Genomic DNA, 15,709 nt, shown 5'->3' with positions numbered 1-15,709 from the left:
TGCTTCTTTCTCATTTGTGTTAGGTGTGACTATCATGTGCTTGAAGAGGGAGTGCGGACGAACAGCGTTGCTCTCATAAACTTTAGCTTAGTTTACATGAGTCAGCCTGTTATAACCACGAGATAAGTCCAGTCTACTAAATAAAAACAGACCTGCAGTTATTGACCAAACACGCTGGCACGCTGACAGATCTTTTATAGACCTACATTTTCCGGAATATAATTGAACATAATCGGTAGAATTGTTTAAAAATCATTGACCATTGCCTCCTTCTGTATTCTTCAGTGGTTCAGTCAATCAATCTACCGCTAGGTTCCATCCATGTGACCACAACCTAGAACGGGATTGGTAGAATGTCTCTCTTTCAGAGCGTCTCTGGTCAGCTGATACATCAGCGGGCGGAGTCCATCGGTGAACTGGAAAACATGCACAGTTAGTATTGAGCACCACTGAAGACAATACTTTAGAAATGTAGCTAGTTATTTACAGATGTTCAACATGGACTTCTTAGCGATCTTGCCTTCTCTCATGAACTACTTCTCAGTTACTATCATGTGGACGGAAGTGCTAGTTTAGCTAAGATCTGACCTGGTTAAACTTCTTCTCATGCTGCTATTCTAGTTTGTTTACCAACATTAGCTAGCAACACGGACAGACAGACAGACAGATAGATTTACCCGTGAGTTAAGATCGCCAGCCAGCTAGCAGTGGACATCTAGATTAGCATTCAGACATGGATTACATTTTACAGGTAAAGATAGGCGCCCTCGTGGGATTGCTGCTATTGACACTCTTTTTCGGATTCATTCCTGCTCGGATGAAATGGTTTCGGGACACTAGTGGAACAGGTATGTTTTAAAACCGTGCCATTATCCTTCAATTAGATTCAGCATGAGTTTGGGGATTTCTCGATTTCTTTCTATCTCTTTTCGCCTAAGGTAAGCCTGTGGTCGATAGTTTGCTATAGTTGTCTTAACAAGCCAACAAAGCAGTAGTTAGGCTGGATGCCCAAATGCCACTTATAAGTCATTTAATTGGTACTGAACCACCATCTGGAACTAATTCAGTCTGTAAATATTTAGGCTACTGGCTAAAAAACAATTTCCTTAATACAAATCTCTCAGAGTCACATGATTATTGGCTACCCTCCCAACCTCTCCCTAGCCATGGGCAGATTATGAACATTCGGGCCCCTGGGCCCAGATGTATTAAGGGCCCCCCACTAATTGTCGTATATGTCGGAGGGGGGGGGTCCTCCCCCAGAATTTTTTTTAAATTTGTTTGATATGATTTCCTGTATTCTGGTGCATTTTGGGGATGGCCAATACTAAATTCAATCAGATTCATAGCCTACAGTACATCCTGATTTGTTGAGGCAATGATTCCATGCAAAGGCTTGGGCTTCAGGGCCCCCTGACACCTTGGGCCCCTGGGCCTGGGCCCGGTAGGCCCGTGCAGTAATCCATCCCTGTCCCTAGCACGCACCACCACCATCAAGGTGAAAGTGAAACTGAAATGCTGATGTCTCCATGTCTTTGGCAATGGCGCCTAATTACATTAAGATATGATACAGGTCTGAGGACGGATGAAAATAGCTCTCTCTCCCTCCCCCTCCTCCTCCCAGATTCTATCTGACACCTATCAGAGGCTAAGTCACTCAGTTCAACTGAATTTTGGCTGATTAGTCAGTATGTCAGTTCCCTATCCCATTGAGTTTCTTAAGAGTCTTTCTGTAGCTTAATGAGTAATTGTTGCCACTCTTTAACTGCTTTGTCCAGACGTTTTCTTAAACTTCGTCTGGTGCAGCTCACTGACTGACCCACAGCTGTAATAGGTTTACTGTCGACTCTCATTCATGGTGCATCAACATCTTTGGGCCCGATTAGAAACATTATACTCTTCCTCCAAACCTAGTCTACGCCACTCAGTTCCACATTCACCCAACGGCAATTCTCTACAACTTTGCTCCTAAGGGTCTGGAATGCCGCCATGACTGACATGCACTGTTCTCTCAGCTTCAACTCAGGAAACATTGTAATTTCTGAAGGCCAACAACGTGAGCAGTCTGTGCTACCAGAATCTGTCTGTAATGAAACTCTTTGCTATAGCACTGGAAAATGATGATTAATGAGGTTGTAGTGGTTTCTATTAGTAAAAGCAGTAGTCTTATGGGTTGTGTAAGCATGGAGTTAAGCTTTTCAACATGTCCTAGTTTCCTTTATCACACACATTAGCATTTGCAATTAAGTTTGGTGTTCCCTGATCCATTTAGTTCCATTTAAGCTAAATGCCTTTGTCCTGCGTTTGTAGGGAGGGACGATATGCTCATTCATTGCTGCAAAGTGGAGTAATTCCTGCCCACATTATTCCGTCTTATCACACTTGAATTGCTCTATTGTGGTTTTATGGTAGATATTGACTTGTTAAAACAACTGCTTTGAGAAGGACGGCAAGGGTGATTTAAATTAATGTTTCCTTCACCTTATCTCAGGTCAATAGTTCCCCTAGAGGATAATGAGCCATGATATGCACCAGTTAGTGGAGTATTAAATACTTTTGCACTGAACTGAAGTGCTTATTTTGTCACCCCTATCTATAAAGTATCAAAGCTACAACAGCATCAAAGCTACACAATGACTATTTAAAAAAAGAGAATGTTCACTTAATGAAAAATAAAGCCACTGAAAGCAACTAAAAAGCTTAAAAAAAATGATGGTGTAATTTGTCAGAATGTATGACATGGCACCATGTTGTCTATGTTTTCTACAGTTATCATGCCATAATGACATTTTATTTGATAAATAAGTGCCACAAGAATAGTTTCTGACTGAATTCTGATTCTTCCTGGTTGTGTTTGTTTCCTGCTGCAGAGACGCATCGGGCTGTTCTGAGCTTCATCAGCTGCTTTGCGGGCGGAGTCTTCCTCGCCGCGTGTCTACTGGACATCATCCCAGACTACTTGTCTGACATCTCCAAGGAGTTCCAGAACCGAGGGGTGGATGTGAGTGTTACACACACACACACACGCACACACCCTCCCACCTCCACTCTCCCTTCCTCCCCTCTCTCTGAAAGGAGCAGTTCTAGTTCACTAAATCACTGCACGCGGACCTCACACCACTAATTGCCCTTAGACAAGGGCATCTACCAGTTACATGTAACAGTGCCAATACACCACCCACACGCATACTGTAAACATGATCCCACACCCACATCAACCTTTATCTTTCAAGAGGATCACGTGAAAATACCTGTTTCAAGTCCAGAGGATCACCAATGGGCAACACACAATGTTCTGTCATAAATAGAAGTCATTTGTGTTGCAGTCCACTGCAGTCCACTGCATTAAACAGGAACTGGGAACATTTCCTTGAATGGTGGTGGTGACCTTCCCCTCCCTCCATAACTTCTGAAAGCCTCTACAACAACCCCCCCCCCCCTTCACACACACACACACACACACACACACACACACACAAACTGACATGTATCAAGCAAATCAAGTTATACTGATTTTAACCGTATATTCAGTGTTTCCAGGGCAACCTGGTAGTGTTATAATGTCATCTAATTTTCCCTCCCTCTCTCCCTGTGTGCCTCAGAGTGAGTTCCCCCTGGCGGAGTTCATCATGGCGTGCGGCTTCTTCACCGTCCTCATCCTCGAGCGCCTGGTCCTGACCTGCAGTAGGCGGCCGAGCGAGGAGCGCCAGCCCCTCTTATCCAATCACAGCTCCGGGCACGGGCATGGGCACGGGAACGGCGCCATTAACGAGCTGGAGGGCAGTGGTGGCCATCACACACACATGGACCTGCAGGCGCACTCTTCGTTCCGCTCCTTCATCCTCTTCCTCTCGCTGTCGCTGCACTCTGTGTTTGAGGGGCTGGCCATCGGCCTGCAGACCACCAAGTCCCAGGTGAGGGCCGCGCGTGCGCTGCTCGTTAAGCCACTTCTCTCCTTCACTCAGTTTCCATCTCTCTACGACTTTAATGGACTATAGATGTGTGCGTTTCGCATGCGTACGTGCCTGCGTGTGTGTGTGTGTGTGTGTGTGTGTGTGTGTGTGTTTAATGTGTGTTTGTCATGATGTCTGTGGAAGATGTGTGTGTGAGAGTGTGTGTGTGTGTGTGTGTGAGAGAGAGAGAGAGAGAGAGAGAGAGAGAGAGTGTGTGAATGCTCACTGCACGTCCACAAGTCTCCACATTTGAAAAAATCTAAGCAATGCCCGACCCAGACAATGCTGCCTGGCTTCCAGTGGCAAAAAAGTGCAAAGGCTGCAACACTGTCCTTGTGTGTGTAGTGTGTGTGTGTGTCTGTCCTTGTGTGTGCACTGTGTGTCTGTCCTCGTGTGTGTGTCTGTCCTCGTGTGTGTGTCTGTCCTCGTGTGTGCACTGTGTGTCTGTCCTCGTGTGTGCACTGTGTGTCTGTCCTCGTGTGTGTACTGTGTGTGTCTGTCCTCGTGTGTGTAGTGTGTGTGTCTGTCTGGTGTGTGTGTGTAGTGTGTGTGTAGTGTGTGTGTGTGTCCTGGTGTGTGCAGTGTGTGTGTGTACTATACTGTTTGTATTGTGTTCTGTCTCATGCACCCACACATGTCCCATGTGACTCTTATGTTTACATTAGTGATGGTCACATGATTGCACAGAAGTTCAAAGGTTAGTCAGCTGCCTCAACGTTTGTCACCATATGCTTAAGTCAGCATGTCCACAGTAATACATACAGCGCACAGCACATGCCAAATGCATCCGTTCACTAACCCAATTATGACTCTGGGAGCCAAACACATACTTCTATTTCTTTTACCATAGGTGTTTTTTATTAAATACATGCATGTAGAAAGCTATTAACCCTATGCAAACAGGAGTTGTATATTTTCTAAATAAGTGACATAGAACTTCAGAAGTTTACCATGTTTGAGACTGAAAAGTGGAGATCACGTGGCAATGAGGCAAGTGTTATGACGCTAAAAATAACCTGAAAAGGAGGCTTAAAACAGTGACTTTAACCAGCAGTCTACTGCAGTTGTACTAATTAAGACATTGCTGTTAGTTTTGACTGCAGGTTTATAGGTTTTAGACATTCCTTGCAGGCTGCTGCTACCACTGAAGCACTCCATACTTTTAAGGACTCCATGTTCTAGCTGAGCTTGTGGAAGTGAAACTCCTGACAGGCGTTTACATATCAGCTTTGTTCTGACATGTGACTCAGTGGCACACAACTCCTGTGCTGTGCTGATGCCAAGTGCCTAAATGTTTCTGTTTCCTGCTCTCACTTACAATGGTGGACTATAAGAAGCATTGATGCTTTATAGTGACAATAGAAAGCATTTTGTACTGTAAAGAAGGACCCTTGGGTTTATAGGCACTGAATTTCCTAGTAGACTAACCAGCATTGCATTGCTGCAAACTTTTCAATGCCATTTCACAGTGTGTGTGACGTACAGATTCTCTCTGGGACTTGTTGTATTCCTTCGCTTTTCTGTATTCCTGAGATGGATGATACTATATAAAAAGGAACTGTTGATGAGGCATGTTTCAAACACAGTGGCCCGATATATCAGAGAGGTACGAAGGAAAGTGAAAAACAATCTATTGAGAATGTCAGTAATGTGAGTTTACTGATTGACATTTAATTATTATTTTCTTGAAACTGGACACAGAGCAGCTAGTTTGTCCAGTCTATCTTTCAATCTATCTTTCATAGACAGCCTTCAAACCTTCCAAAAGCTCGAATAGTGATCAAGTCGTTCTGCTCCACCCTGTGTGTCTGCAGGTCATGGAGATCTGCATCGCCATCCTGATCCACAAGAGCATCATCGTGTTCAGCCTGTCGGTGAAGCTGGTGCAGAGCGCCGTGCCGCCGCTCTGGGTGGCTGCCTACGTGCTGGTCTTTGCCCTAATGTCGCCCATGGGCATCGCTGTGGGCATCGGCGTCATGGAGGCGCAGCTGGCATCCAGCGCACTCATTCAGGCCGTGCTGGAAGGCCTGGCGGCGGGCACCTTCGTCTACATCACCTTCCTGGAGATCCTGCCGCACGAACTGAACTCGCCCGAAAGGCAACTGCCCAAAGTGTTCTTCATCCTTGTCGGCTTCAGCGTCATGGCCGGGCTCTGCTTCCTGGGCTGAGAGAAACCGCGGGAAAGAGATTTGGGGGGGGGGGGGGGACAATGGAAAAGATGGACAGACAGAAACTGACCTAGATGAAAGGACCGAATGAATAAGAAGACCAGGGAAGCCTTTAAATGCTAAATCTCTGCTCCTTTATTTCGTTAGTGCTGACTTCATGGTGTTGGCATGCTTAGCAGGTATGTGCATCAATCTAATCATTTAATGAACACTGGACATATGCGCTGCACAGCAACTGTGCACGAGATGGAGAATGATGCGGGTGGTTGTGAGGTTCTGATGCCGTGATGCCGTCTGCATGATGTTTACAGATCACAGATAAGACACACTGTTCCTCTGACATCAGATAAGACACACTGTTCCTCTGACATCAGGCAACTAAAGGACGTGAAATTTAGAGGGCTGACTAGGAGGAAGCTTGAGTCTGTTCCTCTCCATGAAAGAACAGTGAGTCACGTTGACTGACCAGAGGGCAAATCCAACTTTCTCAATCCTTCAGCTCAATTCTGTGCAATGGCAAAGTCATTTCATAATTCTTACATTTGCCTTTTTGCATTTATTTTTCATCTGTGATTTTGTTTGCCAATGTTAACATCAAACATTCAGTTTTTAAAGTCTGTTTATTATTATTTTGGTTTTTTAATCTGTTTTTAAGAATCAAGGACCATCATTTTTCTGAGGTCATCTTGCTAGTACATGCCAAGATCGGTGGAATATGTGTTTACTTTTAACAGGAAATGCATTTATTTCATTGGAAAAGCCAGCTGTACATATTCACGTCTGACTCATTTTACACTGTGTTACTACTGACTCCTGGAGATAGATGGCTTAGGAAAAACTGACACTGGAAATATGGAATCTCAGATGTTTTCCTGGGAAGAGACTTTTTTTATTGTCTTACAGTGCTGGAGAGTCATGTTTGCTGCAGAACATGTGTATGGTTAGTCATAAGGTGACAGGTGGTTGTCACGTGTGGCCAAATCTAGCACTCTTACAAACCTCGACTGTTTTAGACTGTTTCATTAACCACTCGAGAAGTGTTGCAATTGACATATTATTAGTGGTTTAATTGGGTTTTCAAGACATACATGTCAGTATTGTTACTTGATAAAAAAAAGTAATTTCTAATGAAATGTTTTGTATATTTGATTTTTTTATTTCTCGGTTGAATATTTTTTTTTTATTATTAAGTGCCATATTTTTCAGTTGGACTAAAATATAAGACAAAAACGCCAAATGTGCCAAAAGTGTGAGTGAGTCTTTACTGAAGAAGGCACACGCTCAAGACACAAATAGGAAGTCTATAAACATGAAACAAGAAATGTAATATCAAATATGCCATCCATTTACTGGACTGTTACCTCCCTTACTGTACATGATTGTGTCATGTACAACTTGTTTGGGTTTGCCTGGTCATACAAAACATGTCTGAGAATCATTGGGCTCTCTTGAGTCAACTCTGTACCACTCTCTGTCGGTAATAAAAAAGGATGGCTGTGCCTGTAACAAATCTGTGTGTAGCCATGTTGTCTGTTGCTGTACAGTATGTGTTGGCTAACCACACGGTACCCGCAATGGTTTTATTTAATCTCTGCTATGCAGTCATACTGGATCACAAAAGTGTGGCTGTTCATGTGTAAGTCAGTCTTTGATGTCAGTAAATATAAATATAACAAACATTAGTGAAACTATGTGAATAGAAGTACATTTTCCTGTTGAATTAAAAAAATCAATTGGATCAGACTTGTGTACTTTCCCCTCTGCAAAGCTCTGAAAATAGACATCATCACCTTGAAGGGTTTTCCCATTTAAAAAAGTATGTGACACAAATGTATCAGATTTTTTTCCCACTCATATATGGATTATAAGGGCTTTATAATGTTTTTTTCCAGAGCATTTTTTTAAAAATTGGGCTTGATTTTCAAAAAGCCTGTTTTCATCTTCTCATTTCACAACGTGGACAGTTAACAGGATTTTTTTAATTTTACCATATATCATTCTGTATGTGAGGATCATCTGTCCAAAATGTGGGCTTGTTGCTGAGTTTCTTCATTGAGACAAGATTTTTGACAAATATTGTCAATAAATCCACTGAATTTGTACTGGATCTGCAGTACCACTTTGCACCACATATGGTGCTCTTTTAATACAATGGAAGTCAATGTAAGAGTGATAGTCACTTGTTTTCTGCACATATCCAATCTAAACACACAGTTTATGGTTCATAGTTGAATTGCTCCAAATAATTATTGCAACATGAACAACATACTACACATCAATAAATCTTATTTAGAGAAAATAAACTGATCAAGTAAATTATACACATATAAGACTGACTGGTCATCATACACGCAGCAAGAGGATTTAACCATTGCCATCTTTGTAACGAGTTTTCTACACCAGCTTCAACCTATCAGTGCCTATGTGAGCACTTTAATAATTACTAGCCAGCTTGTTGCCAAAGTTTATCTGACTTAACATCCATCCTATGGTTATTTTTGTGCTTCATAGGACTGAGTGCCAGGCTTGAGCATATCATTTAACCATTAGTTTTGACATGTCAGAGGTAGTCTAGGCCTATCTGCAACTACGTGTGACAGTGCGTTGAGGCAAGAATAATTGTCTAGTCAGCATTTTTGGTAGATACGGTTATGTGACTGCAACTAGGCTATGTGACACCTGACGGTGCGTTGGAGCAATGAAAATGTTCTCGTCAGCTAGTTTTGCTTAATAAATTCAATAGAACTTAAAGAAAAATATCGAGGACATGACCTCAGTGGTAGATAAGGCCATGCTCACAGTTTTAAAATGGTCAGCAGTGGGAACCACATAACTCCAAAGTCTCCTCTAGCCTTGTCTTTGTTGCCTTTATAATTTCCTTTAAAAAAAAGTTTCTTATATCAAAAAGGAGACAATATTGCATGCTGTGCACCTATGCACCAGGCACTTTTCTTGCTACTAGGCTGCGGCTATTTTACTCATGTGTGCTGGAGGGTGTTCTGTCTGGGAGGGTTTGGAGGGTATTTCTGTGTGTAAATGGTGTGCTGCATTTGGGGCTGGGTGGATGAAAGTGTGTGTGAGAGTAAGAAAGTTTTTACTTATTTATTTATGAATTATTTATTGCTCTTTTTAAAAAAGCACTGACCAAGAGTGGCAACTTGAATTTTGTTGTGTTGATACTCTGTATTTTATGCAATGACAAATAAAGCTTCTATCGAGATATCAATTATCAACAAATGACAAGGCAGCTGGAACCTGCCACTCTCTCTCTCCCCCTCTCATGCGCGCTCAAGATGCTTTCCCAATTAAATGGAGTAGCATAAAGTTGAAATTAGATCTGCTGCATAGTGGAAATTGAGAGGACCCATATCATCATTGCATGTAACATGCTGTTGCTGCATTTTGACACTGTAAACGTTCGAATGAAAAGCAGTTTGAAGTAAAGCTAAATGTAAGTAAAAGGTGCCCCCGACTCCCCTTGGTGCCCTACGCACAGTGCGTGAGGCACGTGGTGGTAGCGGAAGCACTGCTTGAAAGTCAGAGTAGGGCACAGTACCCAACAGGACAGGACTGGAGATGTTCTAGAGTATGCTGATGAAACGGTCTGACCTTCAGAAAAGACTACTTGAGTCTCCCAGATGAAAGTAAGCATGGTGGGTAGGGTAGCCAATGGCCACTTGTGAGACTTGTGTACTACCCAATCCTTACGTATTTGCAGTACCTCATTCCTCTGTTCTAGAGCTTGGACTGACTTTATATTCTGCATGTATCTTCCTCATCTGTTTATGGGTTGCCTACACTGACTGCTCCCTGAGTAAGTCACTTATCCCCTTCTTTTGTCTTATGCACTGGCTTATTTGTCCACTAGGAGGCAGCATTAGCAAAGGGGGTTGATGTCACCCACTCAGCTTTATTTATTTCCATCTCCGTACTGGTTAAAGGCTAGGCTAACGATCAAGTTTTCCATTCTTGGCATGTTCTAACCGCCACAAACCTTAAGCCCTTACTTCTGGAATCTCAGTGGAGATTGTTAGTCTTAAACTGATGATGAAAGATGTGGGATTCTTTCCTACCTGCAGGAGAGGATCATTGTTGGAATACAGACAACTGTGTGGCTGTAACGTTAGGCCTACTGTCCAGACCTCATTCCGTAAGTGAGCGTTTCAGCTTCCTCACAGCACAGGTGACGTTTGGGAGGACAGAAGGTCATGGAGGGTCCACTCTTTTTTCATGTTTCTGTACATGCTATAGGCTATAGCTTAGCATTTTAATAATTGACCTTTCAGAAGCTCGGTGTAGAGCAAACAGCATGGGACTTTGGTCCTGTTAGATTACATCACCAACTTTCACAAACAAGCTGCAGAGTTTGGTGAATTCTTGCCTGGTCTTCAGGAAACATGACTCTGTAGTTGTGCCAACATTTTTGAACTTGTCCCAAACCTGCTCCAATCAGTGTGGTGTCAGGGTGACAAGAAGGTACAGCATATTAAAGCATGGAGAGATGCGTCAGTAGGACCTACCTCATCAGGTGTCAGGGTGACAATGCAGTGCTGTGGAGAGATGCGTCAGACAGATAGATAGATAGATAGATAGATAGATAGATACTTTATTGATCCCCAGGGGAAATTCAAGGTCTCAGCAGCATACAGACAACACAAGCACATTCTTTAACAGCAGAAAGAGTAATTAAAGTATATAATATAAAAACACAACTAAGCAATAAGGACAGTAGAAGATAAAGAATATGCTAAATATACTAAAATACAACACTTAATCTAAATCAATTCTAAAAACAGTATCCACATAGTGGTGATTAATCAATCAGAGGCGCTTGCAATGACTGAGGCAGGGACTGAGCCTGTGATTCTCTGTGCATAGTAAGGTAAGGTAAGGTGCTCTGTGTGAATGAGTGTCATGGTGATAGTGCAATGGTGATAGTGGTCATGGTGATAGTGCAAATGAGTAAGTCCAACAGTGCAACAATGCAGAAATAAAGTAAAGTCTATATATCTATATATTTAACTATTTTAAAAAAAGGTATAAGTGTGGCCACAGTTTGGCTGTGGCATGGAGGGAGGGGTTATGCATATGTGCTAATGTGCTAATATAGCACGCAAACAGTGAGGCAGAAACACTTGGTAAAAGTGGCTAGTGGACAGACAGTATCCAAACATGGAGGGGGTAAAGAGGCAGACAGACTATGCAGAGAAGTCTATCTCTCCTCTTCCCTTAAGTGAAGCATTGAACAGTTCAATGGCCCTGGGGACAAATGACTTTCTCAGTCTGTCTGTTGTGCAAGGCAGTGAGCGAAGTCTCCAGCTGATCAGGCTCTTCTGCTTAACAATAGTGCTGTGTAGTGGGTGACACTCATTGTCCAAGATGTTGATCAGTTTGTTCAGGGTCCTTTTGTCAGATAGTGAGGTGATGCACTCCAGTTCAGCTCCCACTACAGAGCCAGCTTTCCTTACCAGCCTGTCAATTCCCCCCGCATCCTTCTTCCTTGTGCTTCCTCCCCAACATACTACTGCATAGAAGAGGACGCTGGCAACAACAGACTGGTAGAACATCCTGAGGAGCTTGCTGCACACATTGAAGGACCGCAGCCTCCTCAGGAAGTACAGCCTGTTCTGCCCTTTCTTGTAGAGTGCATCAGTGTTGGCTGACCAGTCCAGTTTATTGTCCAGGTGAAGACCCATATACTTGTAGGTGCTAACCACCTCCACATTGACCCCATCAATGTGGACTGGTAGCAGAGTGGGCTTAGACCTGCGGAAATCCACCACCATCTCCTTGGTCTTTGAAGTGTTGAGTTGAAGATGATTGAGTTTGCACCATTGCACAAAGTCCTCCACCAGGCTCCTGTACTCCTCCTCCTGCCCGTTCCTGATACACCCCACAATTGCAGTATCATCAGAAAACTTCTGCATGTGGCATGACTCAGTGTTGTTGCAGAAGTCAGATGTGTACAGGGTGAACAGGACTGGAGAGAGCACTGTTCCCTGTGGCGCTCCGGTGCTGCTGATCACAGTGTCAGAGAGACAGTTCTTCAGTCTGACGAACTGTGGTCGCTCGGTCAGGTAATCTGTAATCCAGGTTACCAGGTGAGCGTCCACACCCATCTGCAAGAGCTTGTCTCCAATCTGAGGGGTTGGATGGTGTTAAAAGCACTTGAGAAATCAAAGAACATGATTCTCACAGCACTTTTCCCCTTGTCTAGGTGGGAATGTGTCCTGTGTAGAAGATAAGTGATGGCATCGTCCACGCCCACTTTCTCCTGGTATGCAAACTGTAACGGGTCTAATGCATGGCGTACCTGGGGTCTGAGTGTACCTAAGACTAATCGCTATATTGTCTTCATCACATGTGATGTAAGAGCGACAGGTCTGTAGTCATTAAGCTCACTAAGGTGTGGATTCTTAGGGACAGGGGTAAGACATGATGTCTTCCACAGTGTTGGAACTTGTCCAAGGCGTAGGCTCAAATTGAAGTTGTGCTTCAGTGGCTCCCCCAGTTTAGCAGCACAGGCCTTGAGTAGCCTTGGACACAGTCTGTCAGGCCCCGCTGCTTTATTGCTGCGCAATTTCTTTAGTTGGACTGTCACTTGATCTGTTGTAATGGTGAGGGGTGTAAGGGGAGGGGAGGGGGAGGGGTGCATCTGGGATCTGTGTGTTTGATGGCTGTTGACTGAGGTTGTTGTCACCTCATTGTTCGTGATCGCCATGTGGGGGAGGGGTGCAAAATCCAGTGATGGTGGGGGTACGATAGCCTATGATGATGGAGGTGAGTGTTGCACTGGTATTGAGGGGGTGTGGGGGTGGGGGCTGGGGGATGGTGGACAGACCACCGCCATTGGAGCTGGAGCAGAGCAGTCAAACCTGTTGTAGAAGTGGTTCAACTGGTTCGCCCTGTCCAGGTCCCCCTCCACAGAGCTGCTGTTCTTCTTCAGGCCAGTGATAACCTTCATGCAGTCCCATGTCTCCTTCAAGTTGTTTTCCTGCAACTTCTGTTCCACCTTCCTTCTGTAGTCCTCCTTAGCTTCCTTCAGCTTGAATTTGAGTTGCCTTTGCACGCGCCTCAGCTCTGCCATGTCCCCCTCTCTGAACGCCATCTTTTTCCTGTTAAGAAGGGTCCTGACATTGCTGGTTATCCAAAACATTGCTGGTTATCCATCACCCATCCGTGGCATTTGTCTCAGGGTTTCGGATGTGGCCCCTTCTGCTGTTTTCAAAACGCAGCTGAAAAAGAGCATGTGAGTGAGTGCAGCGATAATGAACGGGCCGCTGGGCAGCACACAAAGGACAGGGCTGAGCTGGCCTGACTCGGGGTGCGGTGATTACCGCAGGCCCGTCCATCCAGTCCAGGGAGGCAGCGCTGCGTTTGTCTGCGCTCAGCCAAGCAGGACTTAGCAGCCTTCTGCTCCCATTCCACCGAGCTCATTAGCCCACACCGGCAGCTCTGTGAGCAGTGAGCACCCATCACACGACTTCAGCCGTGCCTACTGGTCGGGGTTCGAACTGGCAACCCTCCAGTCACAAGTCCGAAGTGCTAACAGTAGGCCACGGCTGCCCCAAACCTCAACAGAACTGTAAACTGTATGATCCAAAAACGACCAGCACTTCAATCCATGATGTTTGCTGTGCCCTGTTTTGGAAAGTGAAAGCCAATTTGGATACTTTACCACCAACTCAGGATGCCTTGTCTCTGCACCTAATGAGGGCCCACTATCAAACAAAGGTTTGGAAACAGTCATAAGTGACCCATCCACAGTTGCCCTTACCAACCAGTTGTGGTTGGCACATTAAGGATGGAATGCTTGTCCCCCAGCTTTTAACCAAAGAACCTGTACAGGCCAGGTGCTTGGAGCTGACGATATGTGGATGCAAGGAAAGTGGAAGTCAGTGCAGTACCAGGCAATGTCAAAAAAGTGGAATATTTTGTAGTGGGGCATGTGGATGTGCCTGTGCAGCTCGGTGCAAGAATACTCAGGTACTCACATCATTATTATTGAGTTTTGCCACATTATATGCAACTATATAGCCTGACGAGCCAGACCCACATTAAAATGTAGGGTCTGGGCACTCACCGTTCGCAGTGCTCAGTCCGAGGGGCGGGATAATCGGTTGTCTTTCAAATTCCCTCTGCACGCAATAGGGCAGCGCTAGAACAAGTCCCATGCATTTTCCCACCAGTGGAGCTAGTTGGCTAGTTTAAACTTTTGCTAACTTAAAAAAAGCTTAACTCGTGTCAAGCTGTTCGCCAACAGCAAGATCCATCTTCTTTGTTTTCAAGTAGCAGGGAATTCAAGCCAAACCGCTGCAACTCTGCCATCAATCATTATGTTAAGCCCGCCTAACAATTTGATTGGCCTGATAGAAGTTTAATTTTTCCAGCTCACAAGCCAACGGAGAGTTGCTAGACTAGCCCTGGCAGCAAATGTAATTTGTTGCCGCTAGGGTGCGTCTAGATTTTTAGGCTAGCAACTATATTGTTTCAGATTATTCTGCATGATATTGTTTTTCCTGTTTTGTAGATTAGATTTATATTATGCCCTTGGATGCATGCATGCATGTTTTGTATTGGGAAGGTATTCATTATCAAAACAGTAAACTCTTCTTTTGTGTCCCTGACCAGGACTCAGACTGAGCACATGGACATGGTCCCTGGGTGCCTTCTGTTGGCTGCCTACCTGAGAGTCACTGCTTGGATGGGGGAAAACATACCTTTGCCATACGACTATTATATAGTTATTACTACTAACTAGTTACTTACCCCTAACCCTAAAGAAGTGAGAGAGCAGTAATGTTAGAATTAATAACTATAGTGATATTTTAATTAAATATAATTTGTGTTACAACCTGGTACATTAATGAAGTAAAATAGCACCATAGACCACCATCTACAGTTCTACATTTCCGCCTTGACATTAAAGAATTATAACTTGTGCAGTATTGCACTGTCTCTCCCTACAAGCTTTAAACTTGGCTTGACTCATTCCCATAGATAGGGGTACTGATTGATGCTATGTTATGTTTCCAAGCTGATATTCACTTTGAAAACTGGTTCTCTTTAGGCGGAGATAGTTTTTTTCATGTTCTAGTTCTGTTGTCTCTTACACTGTACAATAAATGTCAATTCTGACACTTCTGCAGACAGCCCATGAGTGTTAGCTTTCATTTGATACCTTTTTTATGTATATGGTCCTTGTGGTTGTGGAGATATTCAACATTTATTGCTGGCATGTCGTGTTGAGCAGGAAACCAAAAAATTGGCCTGAAATTGCTTGTACAAGTCACACACAAAAAATTTCAGCTTGACAACCACCCTAATATCTTACCTATGGGTGTCTTCTACTTAAAAAAATAGGGTGACAGCTTGTACCAAAACATGTCCGCAAAGGTCTTAACGGAAGGCCTTTTCAGAATTGGCCCCCTGACTAACAAGGCCTTCATCAGATCGCATTACAGCATTACTTTATCGCCTATTAAACGTTTTTTTAATTGTGTGGCACCTTCCTTCTCTTACTTATACAGTGTGCGGCACCTTCGTTCTCTTACTTTAGATATACACACCGGTAGCCAGCACCTCATC

At 44.0% G+C, this 15,709-nt stretch overlaps 1 protein-coding gene and 1 long non-coding RNA gene across 2 annotated transcripts; both read left to right on the top strand.

The window, feature by feature from the left end:
• The first annotated feature begins 390 nt into the window (after positions 1 to 390).
• slc39a1 (solute carrier family 39 member 1) lies at positions 391 to 7,631 on the top strand. Its single transcript, XM_042062622.1, has 4 exons — positions 391 to 848; positions 2,871 to 3,001; positions 3,603 to 3,914; positions 5,768 to 7,631. The coding sequence occupies exons 1-4, from the start codon at positions 734 to 736 to the stop codon at positions 6,119 to 6,121; spliced, it is 912 nt and encodes a 303-aa protein (XP_041918556.1). The 5' UTR covers positions 391 to 733; the 3' UTR covers positions 6,122 to 7,631.
• Positions 7,632 to 10,042: 2,411 nt separating this feature from the next.
• LOC121682475 lies at positions 10,043 to 15,415 on the top strand. Its single transcript, XR_006022578.1, has 2 exons — positions 10,043 to 10,271; positions 14,753 to 15,415. It is a non-coding gene; the product is annotated as an uncharacterized LOC121682475 (long non-coding RNA).
• Positions 15,416 to 15,709: the final 294 nt, after the last annotated feature.

The sequence above is a fragment of the Alosa sapidissima genome, chromosome 14, assembly GCF_018492685.1.
Source record: "Alosa sapidissima isolate fAloSap1 chromosome 14, fAloSap1.pri, whole genome shotgun sequence".
NCBI lineage: Eukaryota > Metazoa > Chordata > Actinopteri > Clupeiformes > Clupeidae > Alosa > Alosa sapidissima.
Note: the sequence above shows the minus strand (reverse complement) of the source record. Positions and strands in the feature narration are given on the sequence as shown.